This window comes from Cetorhinus maximus, chromosome 3, assembly GCF_964194155.1.
Source record: "Cetorhinus maximus chromosome 3, sCetMax3.hap1.1, whole genome shotgun sequence".
Taxonomy (NCBI): domain Eukaryota; kingdom Metazoa; phylum Chordata; class Chondrichthyes; order Lamniformes; family Cetorhinidae; genus Cetorhinus; species Cetorhinus maximus.
In genome coordinates, this window is record NC_135881.1 from 162,843,251 (window position 1) to 162,868,338 (window position 25,088).

At 45.3% G+C, this 25,088-nt stretch overlaps 1 protein-coding gene across 2 annotated transcripts in view; it reads right to left on the bottom strand.

Moving 5' to 3' along the window:
- LOC144678994 (glucose-fructose oxidoreductase domain-containing protein 1) overlaps positions 1–24,314 on the bottom strand; it is a 166,938-nt gene extending 142,624 nt beyond the window's left edge. Inside the window, exon 1 of one of the 2 annotated variants that reach the window (XM_078539178.1) lies at positions 23,639–24,314. In XM_078539178.1, the coding sequence (XP_078395304.1) occupies positions 23,639–23,891 (253 nt within the window). In that variant the 5' untranslated portion in view covers positions 23,892–24,314. The remainder of the gene's footprint in view (positions 1–23,638) is intronic. The other variant, XM_078539177.1, reaches the window with a different exon arrangement.
- Between the last annotated feature and the right edge of the window lie 774 nt (positions 24,315–25,088).

The following is a 25,088-nucleotide window of genomic DNA, read 5'->3' on the forward strand; positions in this document are numbered from 1 at the left end:
ACTTGAAATGGGGGTCTTTTCTGCCCCATTCTGCTTGAGTTTACCCAAATCGCGACATCATTCTATTGCCTCGACTTTTCTCTTTAAATTTTTAAATGTCCCTTCATCTGAATTCTCCCCGCTCCAACCATCTTTGAATTTAAAGCCCTATCCGCAGCCCTAGTTATGTGATTCACCAGGGTACTGATCCCAGCCTGGTTTAAGTGTGGCCCATCCCTCTTTCCCGAGTACTAGTGCCAATGCCCCATGAATCAACTTCTTCCCACACCACTCGTTCAATTCACTAATCTGCTTGACCCCATGCCAATTGGCACATGGCTCAGAGATTATTACCTTTGAGGTTCGGCATTTAAATTGGGCCTTAACTCCTCAAATTTTCTCAGCAGAACATCATTCCTAGTCTACCTATATCTTTGGCTCCTATGTGGATCATGACACCTGATCCTCCCCCCTCCCATGCCAAGTTCATCTCCAGCTGCAAAGAGATGTCCTTAACCTTGACATCGGCCAGGCAACACAACCTTCAGAACTCGGTCATGGTTGCAGAGAATAGTATCTCTTCCCTGACTGTACTGTCCCTTCCTACTACCACATTCCTTTTCACTTCCCCACCAACCCCCCCGACCCCAACACCCCTTGATCATGGTGCCATGGTCAGTTTGCTCATCCGCTCTGCTGTGCCTATTTTTTCATTCTTTCATGGGATGTGGGCATCGCTGGCTAGGCCAGCGTTTGTTCCCCATCTCTAACTGCTCTTGAGAAGGTGATGGTGAGCTGGCTTCTTGAACCACTTAATCCATCTTGAGCAGGTACACCCACAGTGCTGTTAGGACCAGAGTTCCAGAATTTTGATCTCCAATAACAATGAAGGAACAGCGATATAGTTCCAAGTCAGGCTGGTGTGTGGCTTGGAGGGAAACTTGTAGGTGTTGGTGTTCCCATGCTGCTACTGGATAGAGATCACAGGTGTGAAAGATGCTGTTAAAGGACACTTGATGAGTTGCTGCAATGCATCTTGTAGATGATACACACTGCTTCCACTGTGCATCAGTGGTGGGGACAGTGAATGTTTAAGTGGTGATGATTAAGCTGGCTGGTTTGTCCTGGTTGGTGTTGAGCTTCTTGAAAGTTGTTGGGGCTGCACTCATCCAGACAAGTGAAGAGTATTTCCTCACAAGAACTGGGGCTTCTCTATCACTACACGCTGAATCCCCATTGCTGCCTGACTTGCAGTTGCAACTTCCTGTACCTTAACCTAAGAGGTGTAACTGCTTCCTGGAACAAAGTGTCCGGGTAACTCTTCCCTACTCTGTTGCCCCACAATGTCTGCAGTCCAGACTGCAGTTCAACAACTCTGAACCAAAGTTACAAATACTGCAGACACCACAGATATGGTTGTCTGGTATTTCAATGCATTTCACAAACTCCCACATGTTATAATAACGGCACACCACCTGCCACCACCATGTCTAATTAACCTTATTTATTTATTTGTTTTAGTTAACTAGTTACTAATTTAGTAAAGTAACAGCAAGTTATAGTCTCCTAGTTTGGAGACAAAAGAACACTCATCAGCTACTAGAGGTATAGCAGATAGAATAAAAGGCAGCACTTCCTTCCCCCCGCCCCGTGCCAAATTCCTGACTTAGCACTCGGTTTACAAAGCACTCAGTTCCAGGTTCACTTTGTGATCCACACTCTGTGCATTAGCAAACACTGTCTAATTATATAGAGTTTATGACTCACACCCAAATTACAACTGTTAAGTAATTATACTTATTAAGGCAACCACTTTCAGTTGACTGTCATTGCCAGACAGTTTCCGTTAGCTAGGTATTTTAACTAGCTTGCAGTTTCTTTTGAACTTTTAAAGTTCTAAGGCAAATTCTAACTGTTAATTTAATTTATAGCTTCAGAAATACTTACCAGAGAGATCCGACTTGCACCAAATTCCCGACTCAGTTCACAAAGAACTCTGTTTGCAGATCACTCTGAGCGGTAGCAAACACTCTCCGATTGGGCTGACAACATCTACATCTTGCCTGCCATCCTTAATTGGATGTTGAGTGTAAAGGCAGCTAATTAGGAGGCCTCCTCTAGGAAGATTCCTGAGCCGGTCCCATTGCCAGCAAGTGCAGGCTCAAGACCCCCATTTGAACCCAACATTGGCGTCCCGAAGCCCATAGTAAAATCCTGCCCCATTTATCAGCTTGGACCTGTGTGACAGGAAATCTGAAATCAGTTGCATGTAGGATAGGTTGAAATTAAATCTGGCTTTGACCACTGTAGCACCCAATCATCAGTTCAACGAGAAGACTATTTGGGAAATTAACTCAAGAGTCTAATCCAAGTTTGACTCTGTTTTTAATAATTCCCTTCATTGGAAATGTATTGGAATTATTATTAATCTCCGGCATGAAGGAATAACTGCTCCATTGTTGAATACAGATAACATCTTTACATATTCAAATTATCAGCCTATGAATTATTTTTATAGTGTGTTAGACACTCTATCATCTTTGGGGCCAAGGTACAAATTCAGATCACACTAATAGCGTGAAGGCTCCCATGCTTACTGAGTTTAAACTGTCCCAATCTAGTTCTTGGAGGGCATTAGCCTACAACACAAAACTGTTCCTAATTCTACATTTATTGGCAATGAAATTCAGATGGGCTGAAGGATGCTTGGTGTATTAGGAAAATTGCCACATTGGTGGCAATGAATGAAACTGTGATACATTATTGGTGCACAGCTTTCCTCTGAAACTAGCTATCTATACCTGATCTATGATTACTTGAAGGTAACACTAGCTACCTGAGATAGGAAGAGTTCCAGTCCCCAACACTAACACTCCTCACCTTGATGAGCTTTTTTTTAAAGAAAAAAACAAATGAAAATGAGTGCCGCTTTAAAATACCAATGACAGCTCCAGCCTGCTTATACAAGGAATATAACTCACCTGTTGCAGTTGTAGTATAATTTGTAAGTGGGCCGTTTTGAACAATAAGGGGCATTTACTCCCAAGAGATTTCTCTCTTCCAATCATTTTTATCTGGTTTTGGAAAAGGCTATTTGAGATTTCAGTGGATTTCAAGCTCATTCAATTTATACGAGCCAGCAAGTATTAAAAGGGGACTAATTCAATGGGACACTTATTGGCTCAGGGAGACCAACAGCCATCCTGCAGTGGAATTGCAGTGGATTCAGGTCATCATGAGATCTGAAGAGCCCCGATCTTATTGCAGGTCTTGAGGACTGCGTGGGGTCGGGAGGTGTGGAAGAGGCATGAGTTGGAAGTTCGGATAGCTGCAGAGAGGGAGGATAGGTCCACTTTAATTCCTAGATATATTCTAATTTTTCAAATCATGGTAGGAACAATGACTGATTGGCGGGTGCAGAAAATTATATGACAGAAAGCCTGTGACAACAGCCTCCAGCAAGTTGAGTGACAGGAGGGGATCTGATGCGATTGCAGGAAGAGAAAGGGAAGCCCAAGAATTCCTTGTCAGACCTCCTCAGAGGAGAACTCCTGCTTCTTCTGGCCCACAAAAAAATCTTTTACAAATTTAAAACATCATTCACCTGGGCCCCTTATGGCCATGGATCCAGGGGCGGAATTTTCTGGCCACCCTGTGGTGGGTTTAATAGTAGGCGGTGGGGGGAGGGAGAAGAATGCGGCAGGAGGTCCAAAAATCTGTTTCACACCAGTGTAAAATGATGGTGGGATCTTCTGGTAAGTCACCATTCCCACTAGAGGCCGGCGTGAAACCAATTTGCATTCCGCTAATGGGATGCAAATGAAGGTCCGAATGGAATCGCACACCCCCATGCCTAATCATCCACGATGAGGTTTCCTAAAGCTTTTACAAATTGAATGAAAACTTTTTCTGAAACATAAAAACATGTCACATCTCATATGACACAGCCACATGAGGGGACATGTTTCATTAAATTTTTATTCCATTTATTTATTTATTTCAAAGCTCTGTGCCTTAGGGAGATTGAAGCTCTCTTTTGCGCGCATGCGCAAAAGAGGACTGGACCCGACTCTCCCTCCTCCCCCCACCACCACAGGCACTACCGATTATGTATTACGCTGGGAGGGCTTTAATTGGCCCGCCCGCGTAAAATGGCAGTGCGGAGCCGATCGCGGACGGCGGGCGGCTCCACGACCACCCCCGCCCGCACCCGCCGAGCCCTCCTGACACGGGAAAAATTCAGGCCTATGCTTCTGCCCGTCTTAAGTTTGTTGTATCAAGATTGTGGGCAGAATCATCCTAGATTTGCACTAAGTGGGTAGCAGGCGGGAAAATGGATGTTTTACCCGCTGGCCGCAATAGCGGCTTTTCACACTGTATCATCCCAACCCTGCTTCATTAATCATGAATTCCCGGGAAATATGTTGGATCACTGGCAGGGTATGCTCTCATTCGCACGCCCCACCATCACCCCTGGCCTTTAGTAAACTGGGCACCCCTGCAAAGAGCTAGCACTCTTCAAGTGATAGGAAGATGCTGTGAACTGATGACTGCCAAAGGGAGGAAACGTGCTGCCCCCAGATTTAGCGATGCCTCCCTCGAGCGCCTACTAGACACAGTGCAGCCCCACTGTGATGTCTGCTACCCCCACTCTGGGCAAAGGCCAGCAAGCAAGGTCACCAGTCCTGCATGGGAGGTGATGGCAGCGATGGTCAGCGCCAACGCCCTGCAAAAGAGGACAGTCACCCAGTGCAGAAAGAGGATGAATGGTCTCATCCGTTCCGCCAGAGTAACTCACTCTTCTCATCACTCTCAACTCACACACTCGCAAACCCATCACACATTCACAGGGATCTCACACCTCAAGGGACAACACCACTAACTCTCACACACACCCTCACATCTCCATCAGGCTCATATCTTCTTGAGCTCACATCCTCATCCCATCCACTACACAAACATTCCACACAGTGCCATGTGTCCTGCTCACACTCCCTCCATCTGTTTTCATACAGGAGAAGCTGGCTTACAGCAGCAGGAAGAGGTCCCAGACATGGGGTGGAGTGGCCCACATTAGACCCCTCATTCATTTTGAGGAGTGTGCCATCTCGTTGACTGCTGAGGATGTGGAGCATGCCTGCGGTGATGGTGAGGTCGGCGGTGAACACCCATGTGAGGATCCAACACCACATCATCCATCTCTCAACGCAACTGTGAGTGCTCTCTCTCCTGCTTTTGACTCTGCTGCCATGCACTAATTATTTCTACTTTGATTCACAGGGAACTCTGCCAAGCGACCAACACCCTCAGCCAGCCAGTCACTCAGCTTCACCCAGGTCCTTACCTCCAGCCAAGAAGACACCTCCTCCATTGAAGAGCTAGAAATAAGCGGCCTGGAAGACCCGTCACAACACAAACCCACACCCTGCACCAGTGCAGAGACACACACCTTAGTGGGACCTAGATCTAGAGAAGGTTCGGATTCACAATCTGGTGGTCAACGCACGGACATGTGTCCGCAGCAGGAGGCGGCAGGTTCAGCCTAGCTACCCAGCACTTGGAGCACTGCTGGGATAGAGGCACCAGTGAGGTCCGAGTCAGATGACGAGCCTCTGGACTCGGCCTTCCAAGTCATTGTGGAGAGTCAGCAGAAGGCAGGGGAACATCATGTAGAGCTGTTGGAAGCCCTCATCAGAGTGGCACGTGAGTCGGAGGAGTGCATCCACCTGCTCTCTGATGAAGTGGTGCCCATTTGTACATGTATTGAGGTCTCCATGGGAAGGATGGTGGATGTCATGGAGACCCTGGTCCTGCACAACGTGGAGATGCTTGCAGACCTGCACTCCATCATGGTAGCCATGGGTGAGTTCCTGCAGTGGCAACGTGAGAGAGAAACAGGGTGTTCCTTCCCCTCAAGGAGTCAGGCCGGGACCCTCGGGTACCCAAAGGGAGGAGGAGCATCAGCTGGACACCCCTGGGTCATCCACTCAGGAATCTCAGAGGCTGTCCTCTCCCTCTGATTCCCTCTGCCTGTGACCCCCTCAGCCTCATCCTCTGTCACCGCAGAGGGAGCAGCTGTCCACGGGAGGACAGCAAAAGCAAGCCAGGGCCCCCAAGGTCTCGACTCCCCAGAGACACATGCCGATGTCATCAGAGGCAACAGGGCCAACCATTGCACAGGCTGTCTCCACCCCTCCTGCGGATGTCAGGGCAACACCTAGAAGGAGTGGTAAGCCTAGAAAAGTTAAGAATTTCCGATCACAAGTGGTTGCATGGGTGAACACATTTTGTCACTTTATAATTTCAAAATATATTCATTTTCACTAAATAACGTGTAATGTTGTCTTTCAGCTTCATTTACAGGCTTCGTGAGTCTCCCACCACCACCCCCCCCCCCCCCCCCCCCCCCCGCCACCTACATCCACCCCCATTAGCAGCCACTAGCAGTTCAGCTGCACACAGCCGGCCCACGAGTGATTCTGGAGGAGGAAGTTTACGTGCGCGCGCGTGTGTATGTGGGTGGCAGGGCCTTTTGGAGCCTCAAGCAAACACTCTCCCAAGCACACAAATCCTTCTTCCATCACACTCATTTCAATGTCCTGAGTATTTTCAATGTTCCCTGCTGGGGTTCTCTTTCAGTTGTCCATCTGAGCTGACCTGCATCTCTGCCCACCCACTGATCACACTCCCATGCAGCATCTGTTCCCACCCAACACAAGGCTCCGCTCACTTTCGATTTTAGAAGCATGGTACTGGTGAAATTTGTCTTTAGCTCCCCGATCCTTTCCTCTCACCCTGTCATCCATGTCCTTGCCCCCATCACTGTTGACCACCCGGCATCATCTTGCACATCCCCACTGTCACCTACCAGCCAGAACCCGTTTCTTTCCGGGATGTCCAGGTGAACATGCACATTACCTACCTTCCTCAGAATCCCACCCCCATCCACACTGACCTCCCCAACCTCCTCTCTCCCACCCACAGTGTTCGTGTCTGCCTCCGAGGCCTCATTAACCACCCTCGCTGTTCCTTCTATCACTACTGTCGGACCCTCACCCTCCCAACCTACTGGTTCACTCTGCCGTCTTATTCTCACCATTCCCTTCTACCACGCCCACCTTCATTTTGCTTCCTAGGAGGCAGTCATCAACTCCACAGACCACTACCTTGCACGTTTATCTGGACAACCCTGCCACCCCTCCACCCCACCCCCCCCACCCCCACCCCCCCACCGCCCCCCGCTTACTTCAGACTTCTTCCTCCCCCCCCAAACTCCTTCCTCCCCCCAGACTTCCTCCCCCTTCCCGGATCCCTTCCTCCCTCCGAATTCCTTCCTCCCCCCAGACTCCTTCCTCCCCCCAAAGTCCTGCCCCCCTCCAAACTCCTTCCTCCACCCAAAGTCTTTCCCCCCTCCAAACTCCTTCCCTCCTCTGAACTCCTTCCCTTAAGCCTTCCTCCCCCCTTTCACCTACTTCCCCAGTGCCGCATTCTCCTTCATTACACCATCCTCCCCTGTACTCCCTCCGCCCCACTCCAAACCTCACCCCCCCGACACCATCATTCCTCCCCTCCCAACCTCACCTCCCCAACACCATCATTTCCCCCCCCACCCCGCACAGTACACCTTCCTCTCCAAGTCAAACCTAGACCTTCCTCTCCCACTCACTGCTGGATCTTCCTCTCCACTCCCTCGACGATCGTTCATAGCAAAGATGGCCAAGACACTCACCTCAGAATTCACAACCTCTGACCTGCTCTTGCAGTTATATTATTTATATGGCTGGTTCAGTTCAGTTTCTATTCAATGGTAACCTCCAGGATGTTGATAGTGGGGGATTCAGCAATGGTAATGCCATTGTATGTCAAGGGGAGATGGTTAGATTCTCTCTTGTTGGAGATGGTCATTGCCTGGTACTTGTGTTGCGCAAATATTACTTGTCACTTATCAGCCCAAGTGTGATTGCTGTCCAGGTCTTGCTGCAAATGGACACAGACTGCTTCAGTATCTGAGAAGTTGTGAATGGTACTGAACATTGTGCAATCATCAGTGAACATCCCACTTCTGACTTTGTGATGGGATGAAGTTGATTGATGATGCAGCTGAAGATGTTTGGGCCTAGGACCCTGAGGAACTCCTGCAGTAATGTTCTGAGACTGAGATGGCTGGTCTCCAACAACCACAATCACCTTCCTTTATTCTAGGTATGACTCCAACCCCAGGGGAGAGTTTTCCTCCTGATTCCCACTGACTTCAATCTTGCCAAGGCTCCTTTACGCCACATCGGTCAAATGCTGCCTTGATGCCAAGGGCAGTCACTCTCACCTCACCTCTGGAGTTCAGCTTTTTTTGGCCATGTTTGGTCAAAAGCCGTAATGAAGTCGGGAGCTGAGTGACCCTGACAGAACCTAAACTGAGCATCAGTGAACAGGTTATTGCTCTGTAAGTGCCACTTGACAACATTGTTGACAACACCTTCCATCACTTTGCTGATGATCAAGAGAAGGCTGATGGGGCGGTAATTGGCTGTATTGGATTTGCCCTGCTTTTTGTGGACAGGACATACCTGGGCAATTTTCCTCATTGCCAGGTAGATGTCAGTGTTATAGCTGTACTGGAACAGCTTGGCTAGGGTGTGGCTAGTTCTGGAGCACAAGTCTTCAGTACTATTGCTGGAATATTGTCAGGTTCCATAGCCTTTGCAGTATCCAATACCTTCAGTCGTTTCTTGACATCATGTGGAATGAATCGAATTGGCCGAAGACCGGCATCTATGATGTTGGGGTCCTCAGGAGGAGGCCGAGGTGGATCAACCACTTGTCACCTGGCAATTGTTGCAAATGCTTCAGCCTTGCCTTTAGCATGCATGTTCTGGACTCCCCCATCATTGAGAATGGGGATATTTGTGGAGCCTTCTCTCCATATTATTTGTTTAATTGTCTACCACCATTCATGACTGGATGTGACCAACAGAGCTTAGATCTGATCCACTGGTTGTAGGATCACTTAGCTCCATCACATGCTGCTTTCATTGTTTGACCTGCAAGTAGTCCTGTGTTGTAACTTCACCAGGTTGACACCTCATTTTCAGGTATGTCTGGTGCTGCTCCTCACATGCCCTCCTGTACTCTTCACTGAACCAAGGTTGATCTTTGGCTTGATGGCAATGGTAGAGTGGGGATATGCCAGACCACAAGGTTACAGATGGTGACTGAATACAATTCTGCAGCTGCTGATGGCCCACAACACCTCATGGATGTCCATTTTTGAGCAGCTGGATCTCTTCTGAATGTGTCTCATTTAGCACAGTATTAGTGCTACACAACACAATGGAGGGTATCCTCAATGTGAAGACAGGACTTCATCTTCACAAGGACTGAGCCATGTCCAAGGCACCACAGGTGAGGGGTGAGCAGGCAGATCGGCTGTACAATAGTGATAAAGGAATTGATAGGGGAACAGACAGGCACTTTTCCATGATGTGATTCCAGGATGGTATGTTGCGTCCCTGGTGCCAGGATCCAGGATGTCGCTGAGAAGCTGCAAAACATTCTGAGGGGCCCAGAGTGAACAGCCAGATATCCTGGTCTATATCTGTACCAATGGCATGGGAAAAAAGGAACAAGTCCTGCAGGCAGACTTTAGGGACCTAGGGTAGCAATCTCAAATTGCTCGTTGTGCCATGCACCAGTGAGTACAGAAATAGGAGGATACAGCAGATGGTGCAGGAGGGGCATATGGACCAAGTGAGGGGGAGGTGGGACCTGTACTTGCCAGATGGATGTACCTCAATACAGCCAGACCAATGACCTCGGGAGAAGGGTCATTGGTTCCACAGCAGCAGGGTTTAAATTAATTCAACAGGAGTATAGGTACCAGGCCATAGTGTTAGAAAGAGGAAACAAGATACACAAAGGATTGATACCAGTAGAGTAAGAAATAATATAGTATTTGGTGGAATCAGACTGAGAGAAAATAAAAGATTGTCTAAGATAGGTTTGTATGTATGTAAATGCACAAAGTGTGGTAAATATGGTTGGTGAGTGCCAAGAACAAAGAACCACATGGGAATGTGATGCTGTAGCAAGAATGGAGATCTGGCTTGAGGACAGGATTGGGTTGTAAATATTCCTGGATACAGGGTGTTGAGAAAAGATGGGAAAGGAAAGAAAGGAGGAGGGATGTCAGTATTGATCAAGAAGAATATTACGGAGTTGGAGAGAATGGATATCCAAGAGGAGTCAAGGACAGAATTTATTTGATTAGAGTTAAGAAATAATAGAGGTGCCATTACATTACCAGGTGTATTCTACAGACCACCAACTAGTAGGAAGGACAAAATGGAGCAAATTTGAAGGGAAATTATTAGAGAGCTGCAAGAATTGCGTTGATAATGGGGAACTTCAATTATCCTAATATGGACTAGGATAGTATTAGGCCAAAGGCAGAGAGCAGGATGGATTTCTGAAGTGCGTTGAGGAAAACTTTCTTGATCAGTATGTCTCTGGCCCAATGAGGAAGGAGGCACTGTTGCATCTGGTTCTGGTGAATGAGGCTGGTCAAACGGATCAAGGATCAGAAGGGGAACATTTGAGGACAGTGATCACTTATCATAAGGTTTAAGTTAGCTACCGAAAAAAAATACAAGGCAAAAAAGAGTATTCTACCGTTACTCACACATCCCACACCTGAACTATTAGTTCTGCTTTCCTGACACAGGAGCTTACACTTTCAGGAGAGCAAGGAGAATGCACACATCTTGAAAGTCTGGCCTTAGAACATTAAAAACCTTAAAAAATTGATTTTTCTCACCAAACAGTGAAAAGGAGCACACATAATCTATTCTCCCATCCATTATCCATTAATCTATATAGTCTTAATTAACCTATGGTTTCCAGGTTGGTACATGTGGCTCAGCCAAAGCTAAAGGTAGGTATTCATTAGCTGTGCTCCACAAATGATCAATTACCCAAACTGCATCATAAACCTGCCCATTAGATGCTCAGTGAGACTAAGTCCATTGACCAATTTCATCACTGACTGTGTGTATTTATCTGGCCATGACGTTTTACCCAATGACCTTTAACTGTTGGAGATCTTTACAGTACACATGACTCCTGGTTGAGTCCTGGACCATTGAGAGTTGCTAATCGGTGGGCATTCCTGGGTCTCGTTCTAATCGAGATCTGTCAACCAGATGGTCTATGTGCCCCATCACTTTCATTCGGCTCAACATCTCCCCTCTGCTCACAGGCTGAACCGCCTCCTATAACTCCTGACCAATGAACCTGGAGCACATTCACATTTTGAAGTGCTAGGTCTCCGGGAATGCTGAGCCTTTGTCAGGGTCCTTGCGTCCCACCCTCCAAGCTGCATGCTGCGCACTTGTAGACACACCACCCCTTCCCACGTTCAAACCAGAAAAGTCAATGCAAATGGGACAAATAAGCTAAAGTGAGACTAGTTGCTAGGTGTTTTGTAGATTAACTGGGTGATACAGACATTATAAAGTCCATCCTCCCACAGCTGGAAAAATAATCTTAAAAATCTTTTTAGCCCTGTTGGCCACATATTCATGGAAGTGTAGGACAATCAACATAAAAGCCACATTTTTGATAGGCGATACTTTTCCCCAAAGAGGCAGTAGGTGCAGAAAGAAAATTATGGAAAAGTAAACAAATGTGCCTATGGCCTGAATGATGCGTCCAGAGTATGTAGTTTTTGCTGAGATCTGTTTTGCTGAACATATCTTGTGTTCAACTAAAAGCAGATCTCACAATATTTTATTAGCACTATAAACGAAAACTTTCAACAATCTTCATGATGCATGTTCATGATTTCTTGAAAGATGATACTGTGGAATTTGAGAAATGTGTTTAGAGTAGAATTTAAAATTTGGAGTCGGGCTTGTGGGGCTTTTAAATATATTGGTTTAGAAATTAAGCAAAGTAGTTCTGGAGTAACTTTAAATCTTATTTAGAAAGTGTCACTCTCATCCTGGTTAATTGTGCTAGGCCGTTACAGAAAGATTATGTTATGTCTAAAGGAGAGACAGAGCAATTGGAAAGCCTGATTGGTCAGATGAACTGGTTGTGCACTCAGACTAAGCCAGATGCTAGTTTTGATGTGATGGAGTTAAGTACTGCAATGAAAAATCCTAAAGTAGAGAATGTTTTAAGGGCAAATAAAACATTAAGAAAATTAAACTTGGAGAAATGCATACTTAGGTTCCCATTCTTAGATGACTCAAAGAACATGAAACCACTTATTTTTCGTGATTTTCACATGCTAATCTTCCTGATGGGTATTCTAGTGTAGCTGGTTTCATAATATTTCTAATGGATGAGAATGGAAAATGTTGTCCTTTAGCTTGGGAAGCTAAGAAAATAAAAATAATTGTTAAAGGTGCTCTGGCTGCCGAAACACTGGCTCTTGTGGAGGCAGTGGATATGGGATTCTATTTATTGAATATTTGAAGTGAGATTCTGTACAATGGGTGTACAGGAGATAGCATACTCATTGAATGTTATGCGATAATTGTTCCTAGTGGGATAAAGTACACTCTAAGAAATATGTGAGCATCAAAAGGTTAGAGATTGACCTTGCTGACTTGATGGAAATATTAGCGAGAAAGGAAATCTTTAAAATTAAATGGGTAGATGAAAGTCATCGACTGTCAGATTGTTTTACCCTAGAAATGGATTAATGAAGAAATTAGCTGGGGTACTAATGGAGGAGCATCTCGCAATGTAATGCCCTGCACAGAATATGAAATTTCTTGATTTGATTTGTTTTGAAATTTTGGTTGAATATTTAATGCATAATTTTTATTTGAAGGGACTTTATTAACTGTATATTAATTTTCTTTAATTGTACATAGGGATGGGCATTAACTGTGTTTCACTTGTGCTCCTATAATCAGAGACAGATTGAAACTGTGGTGGTTGGGCTAAGAGGTATGTGTCTACAATGTGTATCTCTGTAAATAAAGCTTATAAAAGTGTGTAAAGATTGGCTCCAGTTATATCCTTCACTGCCAGGTTTCATGGAATAAAACAATGATGAAACTCTATAAAACACTGGTTCAGCCCACAGTTGGAATGTTGTGCCTAATTCTGGACACTACATGTTAGGAAGGAAATGAAGGTCTCAGAGAGGCTGCAGGAGAGATTTACGAAGATGGTTCCAAGATTGAGAAACTTTAGTTACATGAATAGATTGGACTGGAGTTGTTCTCCTCGGAGCAGAGAAAGTTGAGAGAAGGTTAGATAGAGGTGTTCAAAATCATGAGGGGTCATCATGAGGGAAACTGTTCCCATTGGTGGAAGGGTCAAGAACCAGAGGACACTGGTTTAAGTTGATTGGCAACAAAAAAACAAAGGCAACCTGAGGAAAACTTTTTATGCAGCAGGAGGTTCTGATCTGAATTCCACTGCCTAAAGGGCGATGGAGACAGATTCATTCAATCCAGGCTTTCAAAAGAGAATTAGATAAGTATAAGGAAGGGAAGAATTGCCGGGCTAAGGGAAAGGGCAGAATTGTGGGTCCAGCTGGATTGCTTTTGCAAAGAGCCGGCATGGGATGGATGAACCAAGTCCTTCTCTGCTATAATCATTCTAGTGAGTTCCAACTTCTCACAATTCTGGGTAAAGACCGTTCTCCTGAATTCCTCAGTTGATTTATTAGTGACTATCTTATATTTATGACCCCTAGTTTTGGACTGCCTCACAAGTTGAAGCACCTTCTTTGCACCTACATCATCAAACCCCTTTAACAGGTCAACTCTCAGCTTTCCTTTTTTCTGGCAAAAAGAGCCCTAGCCTGTTCCTTCTTTTCTGATGTTGTATTTTCTGGGAGAGAAATTGAATCAAGCCCATTTTCAGACACAGGAGCTACAAATATACGAACAGGGAGCAGGAGTAGGCCATTCAGCCCCTCGAGCTTGCTCCGCCATTTAATAAGATCATGGCTGATCTGATAGTAACCTGAAATCTGTATCCCACCTACTGCCAATAACATATCACCCCCTTGCTTACCAAGAATCAAGCTACTAGAACCCGAGAAAAATAATAAAAACGCATCACACATATGCACAGATCAGAAATGAGAAGTTGTGTCCAAATATCAGTTAAAAAAAATACAAATCAGTCCTTGACTTGTCTGTGAGGCATAGATGGCGGTATGTTGCGGCTGTTAAATTGGGTGATTCAGGTAGAGCTGACTTTGGCAGATTCGCAGTCAGTTGGAGACACTTGGTTCTGCAGAGTAGCTGAAGAGGCTGCCCTTTTCCTTTTAACTGTGGCTTCTGCTGAGCCTTGCCTCCAGCAACAGAGAGAGAGAGAGCGAGAGAGAGACTTTGCCTGCAAACTGCAGGGGTGACTGGGTTTTCTTCTTGCTGCTATCACTTACAAACACTGCTCTGCAGCCAGCTTTTTAACCCATTTTTCTTGTGTATTCCTGGAAGGGGAAATAGTCATGTTTTGCATTCTTCTCAGAAGTATTTATGCAGAGATATCAATCAACAGGGGCAACAGGGGATGGATTCTTGAATGACTGCTGAGACATGCAAATCAGCCTTTTGTCTCCACAACCACAGGAGATTAAAGTTCAGTCCTTTGCGTCTTTCCTATCTCCCTTTCAAGTGTCTCTGCTTGAAGAAGGCCATGACATCTTTCAGGTACGACATTCCATGTCCTCTCTGGACCAGTCAGTCAACCATAATCCACATAGGTATTTTCCAGAACGTGGTCACTGTACATTATCAGCCATCTTTTGCTCAGTGCCTTTGCCTGTATTTCTTTTAAAAAACACAGGCCCCTCAAGCCTGCCTCGCCATTCAATAAGATCATGGCTGATCTGCCCCAGGCCTCAACTCGTCTTTTGTGCCAGAAGGATCCAGAGGCCTACCTCCACATCCTCACCGTTCTCCACACTGGGCTCCTCTTCTGACTCACCACTGGGTTCATCCTTTGTTGCCTGTGGAGCTCGCTCAAGATCCTCTTCCTCCACTCGGTCCCCCCTTGCCAGAGCCAGATTGTGGAGAGCGCAGCATGCAACCACTATTAGTGACACCCGCTCGGGGGGTATTGTAGTGATCCCCCTGAAGGATCCAGGCGTTGGAAGCGCATCTTCAGAATCTATGGTCCTCTCTATCATCGCCCTTGTGAAGGCATGACTCCTGTTATAACACTACTTTGTCTTTGTTCTTAGGTGGCAGAGAGGCATCATAAGCCACCTTTTCAACGGATAGCCCTTGTCACCCAGCAGCCATCCATCCAGTCGAGCTGGAACACTGAACAGACTTGGCACCTGTGAGTGTCTGAGGTTGTAAGCGTCATGGGAGTTGCCAGGGTACCTTACACAGACTTGCAGAATCTGTGTCTTGTAGTCACAAACTATCTGGAAATTCATTGAGTGGAAGCCCTTCCTATTGACAAAGGCAGCCGGCTGACCCGTTGGCCATACATGAGTGCAGTCAATTACACCCTGGATGCGGGGGAACCCAGCAATTGCTGCAAACCCTCTGGCTCGCTCAGCCTGGCTGACCTCGGCCGTACGGAAATGAATAAATGCTATTGCACGCTGGAAAAAAGCATCAGTCACCAGCTTGACGCAACTGTGGACAGATGTTTGGGACACTCCATAAAGATCCTCTCAGGCCCAATCATCTGACAAATGGAGGTCACAGTCTCCCTGGAGAGGCGGAGCCTCCTTCGGCATTGCACCTCGGACATATTGAGGTAGCTGCATTGCTGCCAATAAACCCAGACAGCAGGATAGTGGCATCTTCTGCAGCTCTTTCCACCTTGGACTACCTGCTGGCCCTGCACCCCTTGTGCCTGCGTCTCTCCTCCCACAGGTCCCTCCCCTGGAAGCTCCCCTGGCTTCCTGTCCTTTCTGCCCCTCTCTTCCTCCTCAGAGAAGGTGCCACTAGTGGAGAGCACAATCCCCTTTACCAGGGCAACAGAAGGCTGTCTGGTGCCTGGAAGGGTCAATATGGTCAAAATACTCCGAGGGCCTTGGAGACACCAATCAATCCTGAAATGAAGCCTCTGAGCCTCTGAGACTCAGAACAGAGATGAAGCTGTCAAGTTCAAATAAGCAACCAGCAGCAAACTGTCTCCTAAACTCCTCATTACTGACAATGGCAATGCTGCAGACCCTTTTTATCCTGCCCCTGGATGAGGTTTTGTTAAAAGTGGACTATCCACCTGCCTGTTTTGCTCATGCGATGAGCGTGAAATCACATGGGCAACGTAAAATTTGGATTAATTGCCTTTTTAATGGTCTTAAGTGACCCTTTAATTGTTGGCGGGCGCAGCTTTGACACTCCACGCACCCGCCAACCTGAAGATTGCTCGCGTGCGGGATGACATCGGGACACTTGCCTGACATCATTTCATGCTATTTCACATCTGTTCAGGTTGGGTGGCACCCATCTGCAAGACGTAAAATTCTGGCATGAGGGTGGAACCTGGCTTGATGGATCCTAACTTTTATACGTTTTTTTTTTGCTTAGATATGTGGAGACTGGCTACTGAACAGTCACAGGAATTAGCTGATGAGCTTTTAACAAAAGAATAAAACATTTATTAAACAAGAAAAGATGAACTACATTACAATACTCCTTCACCCACAACTATACCTTTACAGATATATACAGATTTGTAAGGATAACACAAGTTACAAAAGCTATTTTACACTCTAAAGGTTCACAGTAAGTACACAGTCCATGTAAACCAATAGGTGACCTGTGGTCAGACACACCACATTGTGAAACCACGTGACAGATCCAACCCCAAACAGATGCTATGGGTCTCTCCTCAACTCCCCCCAGACGCTTGTCACACCGTGAGCCAACTGGTCTCACTGAACTCTGCCTTTTACACGGGGCTTCCAATCTCCACTTTTGAAGAACTCGCATTGGAATCTTCTCCCAAACAATGCATTCTCTCACACACTTTCCACAAGGATCCACATCCAGGGTTTTGAACTCTCCTTTCGATGTCCCTCTCCCCTGGATCACCATGCGCACTCAAGCTTCCATCACAGTATCTTTACAGTGCAGAAGGAAGCCACTCAGCCTATTGAGTCTGCACTGGCTCTCTGAAGGAGCATTCCACCTAGCCGCACTCCCCTGCCTTATCCGTGTAACCTATGCACTCTCTCTCAAATGCTCAGCCATGCAAAAGTGTACCACTGCTTCACATGCTCATAGTAAAAAGAGCTACAGACCTTCAGCTGTCTCCTTGGATCTTCTGGCTTCTCACAAGCCTATATTGCTTTAAATCTGCATCTTGCAGCTTCTCCCTTTAAGCTTAGAGCCTTTCTCTCGGGCCTTTACTTTTAACCTCACTCAAGAGGACCTTTTCCAGATTCCTGTCCTTCCTTTGACTAGAAGGTCTTCTTGGGATTTTCTTTCTTCCTTTAGGACCTGCTCCCTGGTTCTGGGACCTTCTCCTTTAGTTTTTATGGGAAATCTGCTCTTTCTGCAGTTCTCTCTGCTGTGTTCAGTCTTTCTGGAATCCTGGCTTCAACTGAACTAAAAAAAACTGCTGTTTTGCTTTTCCCTGTCCCTGTGTGGGCCTCCTGTTGTTAGGCAACACCACAGTTTTTTTCTACCTCCGAGAGTCGTAAAACCTCATTACAAAGGCAGGCATCTTTTAAAGTGAAACTAAAACTCAGGTTTCATCCTTTTAACCCACAAATACAGAAGTACAAATCAAACTTAGACATTAAAGCTAAAATTCATTCCTAGCACACACAAATACAGATACAACTTACTTAAATTATCTCTATTTCCTAACAAGAGGCAGACAGAAAAAGTTAAACCAAATTATTTAAATTATTTAATAAAAATATCTTCCTAATTTTTTAAAATCTCCAACACTAATTAAATTCTGAAGAAATGAGACTCCACACTTGAGAAGGTTAGAGAGATTGCTTGACAATAATTATGACTGATAACATGACTGATACATTAAAACAGCATGACTGATACATTAAATGATATATGATAACACCCTACCCGGTCCCGTTGAGACAGGCAGCATGCAAACTTAGTTGAGACACTGGATGGGCTAAAGATTCTTAAGGAGGAGGCGTTAGAAATGCTGATTGATAAGTCAACAAGACTGGATCAGATCCATCTGAGGATACTGAGTGAAGTAATGTGGAAATTTTGGAAGCACTGGCCATAACCTTCCAAACCTCCTTAGATACAGGGGTGGTGCCTGAAAACTGGAAAATTGCAAATATTATACCCTTGTTTAAGAAAGGGTATAAAGGATAATCCCAGTAGACCAGTCATTTAACGCCATTGATGGGAAAGCTTTTAGAAACGATAATACAGGACAAAATGAACAGTCACTTGGACAACTTAATTAAAGGCAAACCATGTTTAACTTACTTGATTGAATTTTTTGATGAGTTAACAGAAAGGGTTGATCAGAGTAATGTGGTTTATTTAGTCTAAGGGACATTGACAGCATGGATACAAAGTTGACTGAGTGACAGGAAACAGAGTAGTGGTGAATGTATGTTTTTTGGACTGGAGGAAGGTATATAGTGGGGTTCCCTCAGGGTCGGTATTAACACCTTTGCTTTTTTTGATCTATATTAATGATCTTGACTTGGTTCAGGGCACAATTATAAAAATTTGCAGATAACATAAAACTTGGAAGTACTGTGAATTGTGAAGGAGATAGTGGTTGACTTCAAGAGGACCTAGACAGGTTGGTGGAATAGGCGGACGTGTGACAGAGAAGTGTGCAGTGATTTGGGTTAAAATTTTTAGCTCGGTGGGCAGGCGCGCACCCAACCCGCTTGAGCATAAAATAACGCGTGTTGATGCTGGGCGAGCGACCCAAAGTCAACACACAGTCATGCGATATTTCGTTAAGCAGGCATGCCCCGAAGTCGGCAGCGCACCCGCCGACAATTAAAAGGCCTTTAAATGATCAATTAACTTGAATTTTTTGCTGCCCATCTAACCGTTGACAGGACAGGCAAAAAGGCCAAGCAGCCTTTGCACTTTTTAGGAAACCTCATCCACGGGTGGGATGAGGTTTCCTAAAGCAATTAAAAATAAAATTATAATTTTAAACTTAATTAATAATATGTCCCTGCTCATGTGACAGCGTCCTGTACCTCTGGGAGATTATGAAGCATGCACTCACGTGCATGCGCGAAGATTGTGCTCGCCTGGCTTGCACTCCCCTACCCTCCCCCTCCCCGCCTACTCAGGCCACTCGCATTTCATGCTGGGCAGGCCTTAATTGGCCCGCCAGCGTGAAATTGCTTTTCGGCCCCGATCACAGGCAGCAGTCGACTTCCCGACCACCCCCATCCAGCCCCACCGAGCCCACCCAATATGGGTGAAATTTTTCCCTTGGTATTTGGACAGTAAGAATAAGAAGAAGCAATGTAAAATGGATATGATTCTAAAAGGGGTGCGGGACAGAGGGACCTGGGTTTATAGGTGCACCATTCATTGAAGGTGGCAGGACTGGTTGAGAAATCTGTTAATAAGGTATATGAGATCCTGGGCTTTATAAATAGAGGCATAGATTACAAAAACATGAAGGTTATGGTGAATCTTTATAAAACTATAGTTCAGCTTCAACAGGAGTATTGTGCTCAATTCTGGGCACTGCACTTTAAGAAGGATGTGAAGGCATTGGAGAGGGTGCAGAAAAATTTACGAGAATGGTTCTGGACTTGAGGGACTTCAGTTTTATGGATAGATTCCTTTATTCTTTCATGAGGTGTGGCATTGCTGGTAAGGTCAGCACTTGTTGCCCCATCTCTCATTGTCCTTTAACTGAGGGCAGTTAAGAGTCAACCACATTGCTGTGGGTCAGGAGTCACATGTAGGCCAGACCAGGTAAAGATGGCAGATTTCCTTCCTTAAAGGACATTAGTGAACCAGATGGGGTTTTACTACAATCAATGATAGTTGTCATGGTCACCTTTACCGAGACTAGATTTTTATGCCAGATTTATTAATTTAATTTAAATTCCACCAGATTCCATGGTGGGGTTTGAACCCATGTCTTGAGTATAAGGGTCTGGCACATATAAGGTTAACGTAGCACTGAGTACAGTACCGCCCAGAGCTGTGTGCACAAGCAAGCATGGCCAGCTCCTAGCTTGAACCCTTATTGTATATATGTACATAATTCATGTGGTTAATAAATACATACAGTTAACCTATTTAGGACAGTGAAGACTTACCAAACAGTATCCAACACCCTACAGCTATGTCCCCAGAGCATTAGCCGGGCCTCAGGATTACTAGTCCAGTGACAGTACTACTACGTCACCATCTTCCCCAGATGCAGAAGATGGGTCTGCTCTCCTTAGAGAAGGTTGAGACGAGATTTAATGGAGGCATTTAAAATCATAAGCAGTCTAGACTGAGTAGATAGGAAAATGCTGTTTCCATTGGCAGAAAGATTGAGAACCAGAGGACACTGATTTAAGGTGATTGGCAAAAGAACTAAAGATGATGTAAGGAAAAACATTTTTACTCAGCAAGTGGTTAAAAGAGAGCGTGGAGACCAATTCAATCATGGCTTTCAAAAGGTTACTGGATAATTATCTGAATACAAAAAGTTGCTGGGATAAGGGGAAAAGGTGGGGGAGTGGGACTAGATGAGTTGCTCTTGCAGAGAGTCAGCATGGACATGATGGACAGAATGACATCCTTTTGTGCTGTAACCATTCTATAATTCTATGATTCTAATGAAATATGCCACATGCTAAAAATGAAGAGCCACCTTGGTGTGCTGCTGGTTTTTCATTGCAAAAGTTTGCCCAGCAAGCCAAACCCAAACCAGAAACATAAATACAAAGAAAAAATTCAGAAAAACAAATCTAAAATTCGAACTACGATTATTGAAAATTCCATAGCAAATACTGGCCAATTGCCTTTAAAAATTCAGTTTTACAAATCCAGAACATGTCTTCTTGACAGTGTCTGTTTTGGCAGTGCAGACATCTTGCACATTCCTAGTGAGAAACCTAAGAAACAGCTGCACTAGACGATTTACTTTTAATTTGCACCTGAATAAAGGACTTTTAATGCAATGGGCATTGGGACTGACAATTTTCTTATGCTGGCAAATCACAGAGGGAAGAATCAGGAATGAAGCAATCCATAATTTTACGCACCCAATTTCCCAACCCATGTTCATACAATTCTTGCCTGCACTGGCAGCAAGTACCTTCAGAAGATCTACCCTTTTATCTCTGTGAATACATTCATGACCGCTGTATATTTGAAAGACATGGATGATGCAATAAACCATGGGGGCAAAGCTGGAGAAATCCAAAATCTAAAACAGGAGCAGATTAACACAAATGTTTAGGAATGTTTGCCTGTCGACCCCCACCAAATATGGGGCCACTGCCAAAAGCCCCATGTAAATCAAGCGACCCCAGTCAGTCCAAAAAGACATTCTGCCTTCCACACAATTGAACAACATTGTGTATGAATTTCAGTGCCAGTGTGATACCAGGTACATAGGCCGTACACCCCAATGACTGTCATTGAATCAACCACATGTCCCTTTGGTTGTTCGTAACATGCAGAGTACAAACCGTACTCAACCAGCCCACGCTTGCAAAACCCAAAATAAAACATCTATGTTAGATGTGATTCTGTGATTGGGCAGCACTTGCTGAATGATCCTGAGTGCGCTAATAGCTACACTAGCAACCAATATAAGATAATCAGTTGTGCTCATAATGTGGCTCATTTACACTTGGTGGAAGCAGCATACATTCATTCGCAGGGACCCATTCTCTGCAAACAAAAGGAATATGTTCAAGCCTTGCACCTTTTTTGAATTTCCAGGAGCTTGGGGAGCCTACAGTTCCCTATTGCTTTCTCCATGGCAATACCTTGGAAAATCAGTTGATTTGCCAACAATCAGCATGCTTTTCTCCTGTAGTATAAATTGATTGAAATTTGGTATTCTTGCATTTGTCCTGATGAGTACAAGATGAAAAGCTTCAGCAACATGTCTCTCTTTTCAGCAATAATGCATTGTAGTCAGAGCACCTTATATTCCTTTTTCTGCTCAAGTTTAGAACCATTCAGCACATATGATGAAAACTGTTCCTTTGTGATTTAATGGTCAATTTTTTAGAAACAGAACATTTGTGAGCCTTATATCTGCATGTCTTGAATTAATCTTTCAAAATTTCAGTTAATGATCTCACTCTGCATATATGGAGGTACAATCCTCCTTGACGAATATAAGCTGGAACACTTTGGAGTCAAGATGGCTCCAGGATGACATGCAAGTTGATCCTCTATGGCAGACTCAGTAATCCAATAGAAGATGTCTGTAGTTCTTCTATTTGCTGTTGGTGATTCATCAGCCTGCTTGGCTCATTAATGGGGCCTGGAGTGAGGAAACTTAAGGATTCTTTCCAGTCGGTTCCAACGACACGTCAAAGCCTTGACAGTCAGAATGGTCCTAACTGGTCAAGTAGCAGTAAGTTTACTAATACTTTACAGTGATAAGATGTGTGGTTATCATTATGCTTCAGAAGTGCCTCTGTGCACACTTGGTGACCCTAAACTTTTGTTTTTGCCCACACGTCAACACTTTCTGTATTCAGGTTGATACAGGAAGTTGGCAAACTGAAAATCTATTTATATCTCAGTGGTTTGATCTGAAGATGCATTTCCACACATGCCAGACTCCTGGCTGACTAAAAAGAAGCACATGTACAGGCAAATGTTAGCATAGCTCTTGTCACGGCCCAGCAAAATAATCTCTCATTATTTGCTCTTTTAAGTGATAATTTAAAATAGATTTCTATAAACAGATCTATACTGTTTTGAAGTGGTCATACAAACATACTGAACATAATGTGGAGGAAGTGACACATCACTTCCTAGACCATGTACGTTTCTGCGAACTATGAAGCTATTTTCTTATCTCTGCAGTTTCTGGTGTTGCCAAAACATAAATTAATATAAGTATTCTACTGTAGAAATAGAATCAGCCACAGCCAGTGGATATATACCCTTACAAGGTGGATCATAACTCATTTATGGCTTTGTCACCTGTGAGTTATCTAGTTAAGTGCCAATTCTGGCAAATATTTAATACATACTTCTACTGGCTGTGACACATTCTCTATTTACTTAGCTCGTGAGAAAGGACTAGTTAACATGTTGAGCCACGTCCCTTGTGACTTATTGGGGGTCTTTCTCAGTCATCAAGTAAAAATCAATAATCTTTCTTCTAGTTGTCCATTACCTTGTGTTTAATATGCCACTGCAGTGAACGATCAGGTTGGAAACCAGGGAAACAGCAGCACAGAATAATACTTTACATTAAATTTACCAAGGAATTGTTCTTGGGGTTCTATATATCCGTGTATGTGTGTGTTGGGGATGTAGGTGACAAATTAATTTACTTAAATATATTTAAATATACTCATTATTTACCACAACAACCTGGCAGATACAGACATGCCCTCCCCTACACCAATCGATCCTGTAAGGGAACAGATTAAGACAAATAAATGAACAGCCATAGAGAAATGCACGATAGCAACCACGGATTCGCCTCGCCCTCTCTGCCCAGCTCGTTAAATGGAACAACAAGGTGGAAAATAAAACTATCTGCTCCAACTTACCTAGGGTCTTGACAGCGATCTGGCGAGTCAGCGGAGGCGGCAGGTTGATGCAGACCAGATCGACATCCTGGTGCAGCAAGACATCGTCGATCCTGTTAGTATAGAAAGGGACATCCATCTCCTTCGCCAGTTCCTCCGCTTCTTCAGGCGTCCTCCCCCACAGAGCTTTCACTGGGAAGCCTTGGCTCTGGAGCAGAGGGATGATGACCCTGGTCGTCAAACTGGTGCCAAACACACCGACGCCAGGCAGCATGGTGACTTGAGAAAGGCTCCTGACTCTCCACCTAGTGCAACATTTTTGGGTCAGCCTGGCTGAAGAGTTAGCCGTCGGCCACCTCTCCCATATCCTTGCCTCAGAGGGTTATGGGGTCTGATTCCTTCTTTCCCAATTGCAGGTGAAAGCCAACAAGTTAGTTGGGTTCCGGCACACACTTCCTGCCAGCACTGTGTGTGTGTGTGTGTCTGAGTGGAGAACTGAGTGCTGATAATAGGGTTGCCACCTTTCTGCTGTTCCTGCACCGCCCTCCAGATCCGATCGCCGGGCCTGCGAGCTGCTGATTGCTGCAGCGGTTTCACGGGGGGAGGGGTGTCAAAAAAAAATCCAAGAAAGTCAGAGGCTGCGGCTGTATCTTGGCGGTCAGCCGGGCCGGCAGCAGGTTGCAGAGTCCAGGCTAAGCTATGGTATACAGCTGCCTGTTGTTGCCCAGACTACCCATCCGCAGGCTCCACTCCGGCGGATGCGTCATGTTCCTCGCTTTCTCCAGATCGCAGGCTGAACCCAACCAATGGATGAGGGAATCTGGCGAATCGCTGCGAGTGGCGGAGGGGAATAACACACCGACACTGACACAGAGACCACTGGCATAGTGAAACAAACAGTGACCCGACACCGACACACAGATACTGCCATAGACACAGTGACAGTCACTGACACAGAGAGAGTGCCAGATACTGGCATAGACACAGTGACAGACTGTCACAGAGTCAGTGACAGACACTGACAGAGAAAGTGCCAGACACAGAGACACTGACACAGAGACAGGGACAGTGAGAGATACTGACACAGAGACAGACACAGAGACAGTGACAGACACTGACACAGTGACAGATACTGAGACAGTGACAGACACTGACACAGACAGTGACAGATACTCACATAGACACACTGACAAACACAGAGACAGTGACAGATACTGGCACAACAGAGACAGTGACAGACACTGACATAGACACAGTGTCAGAGACAGTGCCGGACACAAAAAAACAGAGACAGTGACAGATACTGACACAGAGACAGTGAAAGATACTGATGTAGACAGTGGCAGATAGTGGCACAACAGAGACAGTGACAGATACTGACACAGAGACAGTGGCAGATACTGGCACAGAGACAGTGGCAGATACTGGCACAGAGACAGTGGCAGTTACTGACACAGAGACACTGACAGAT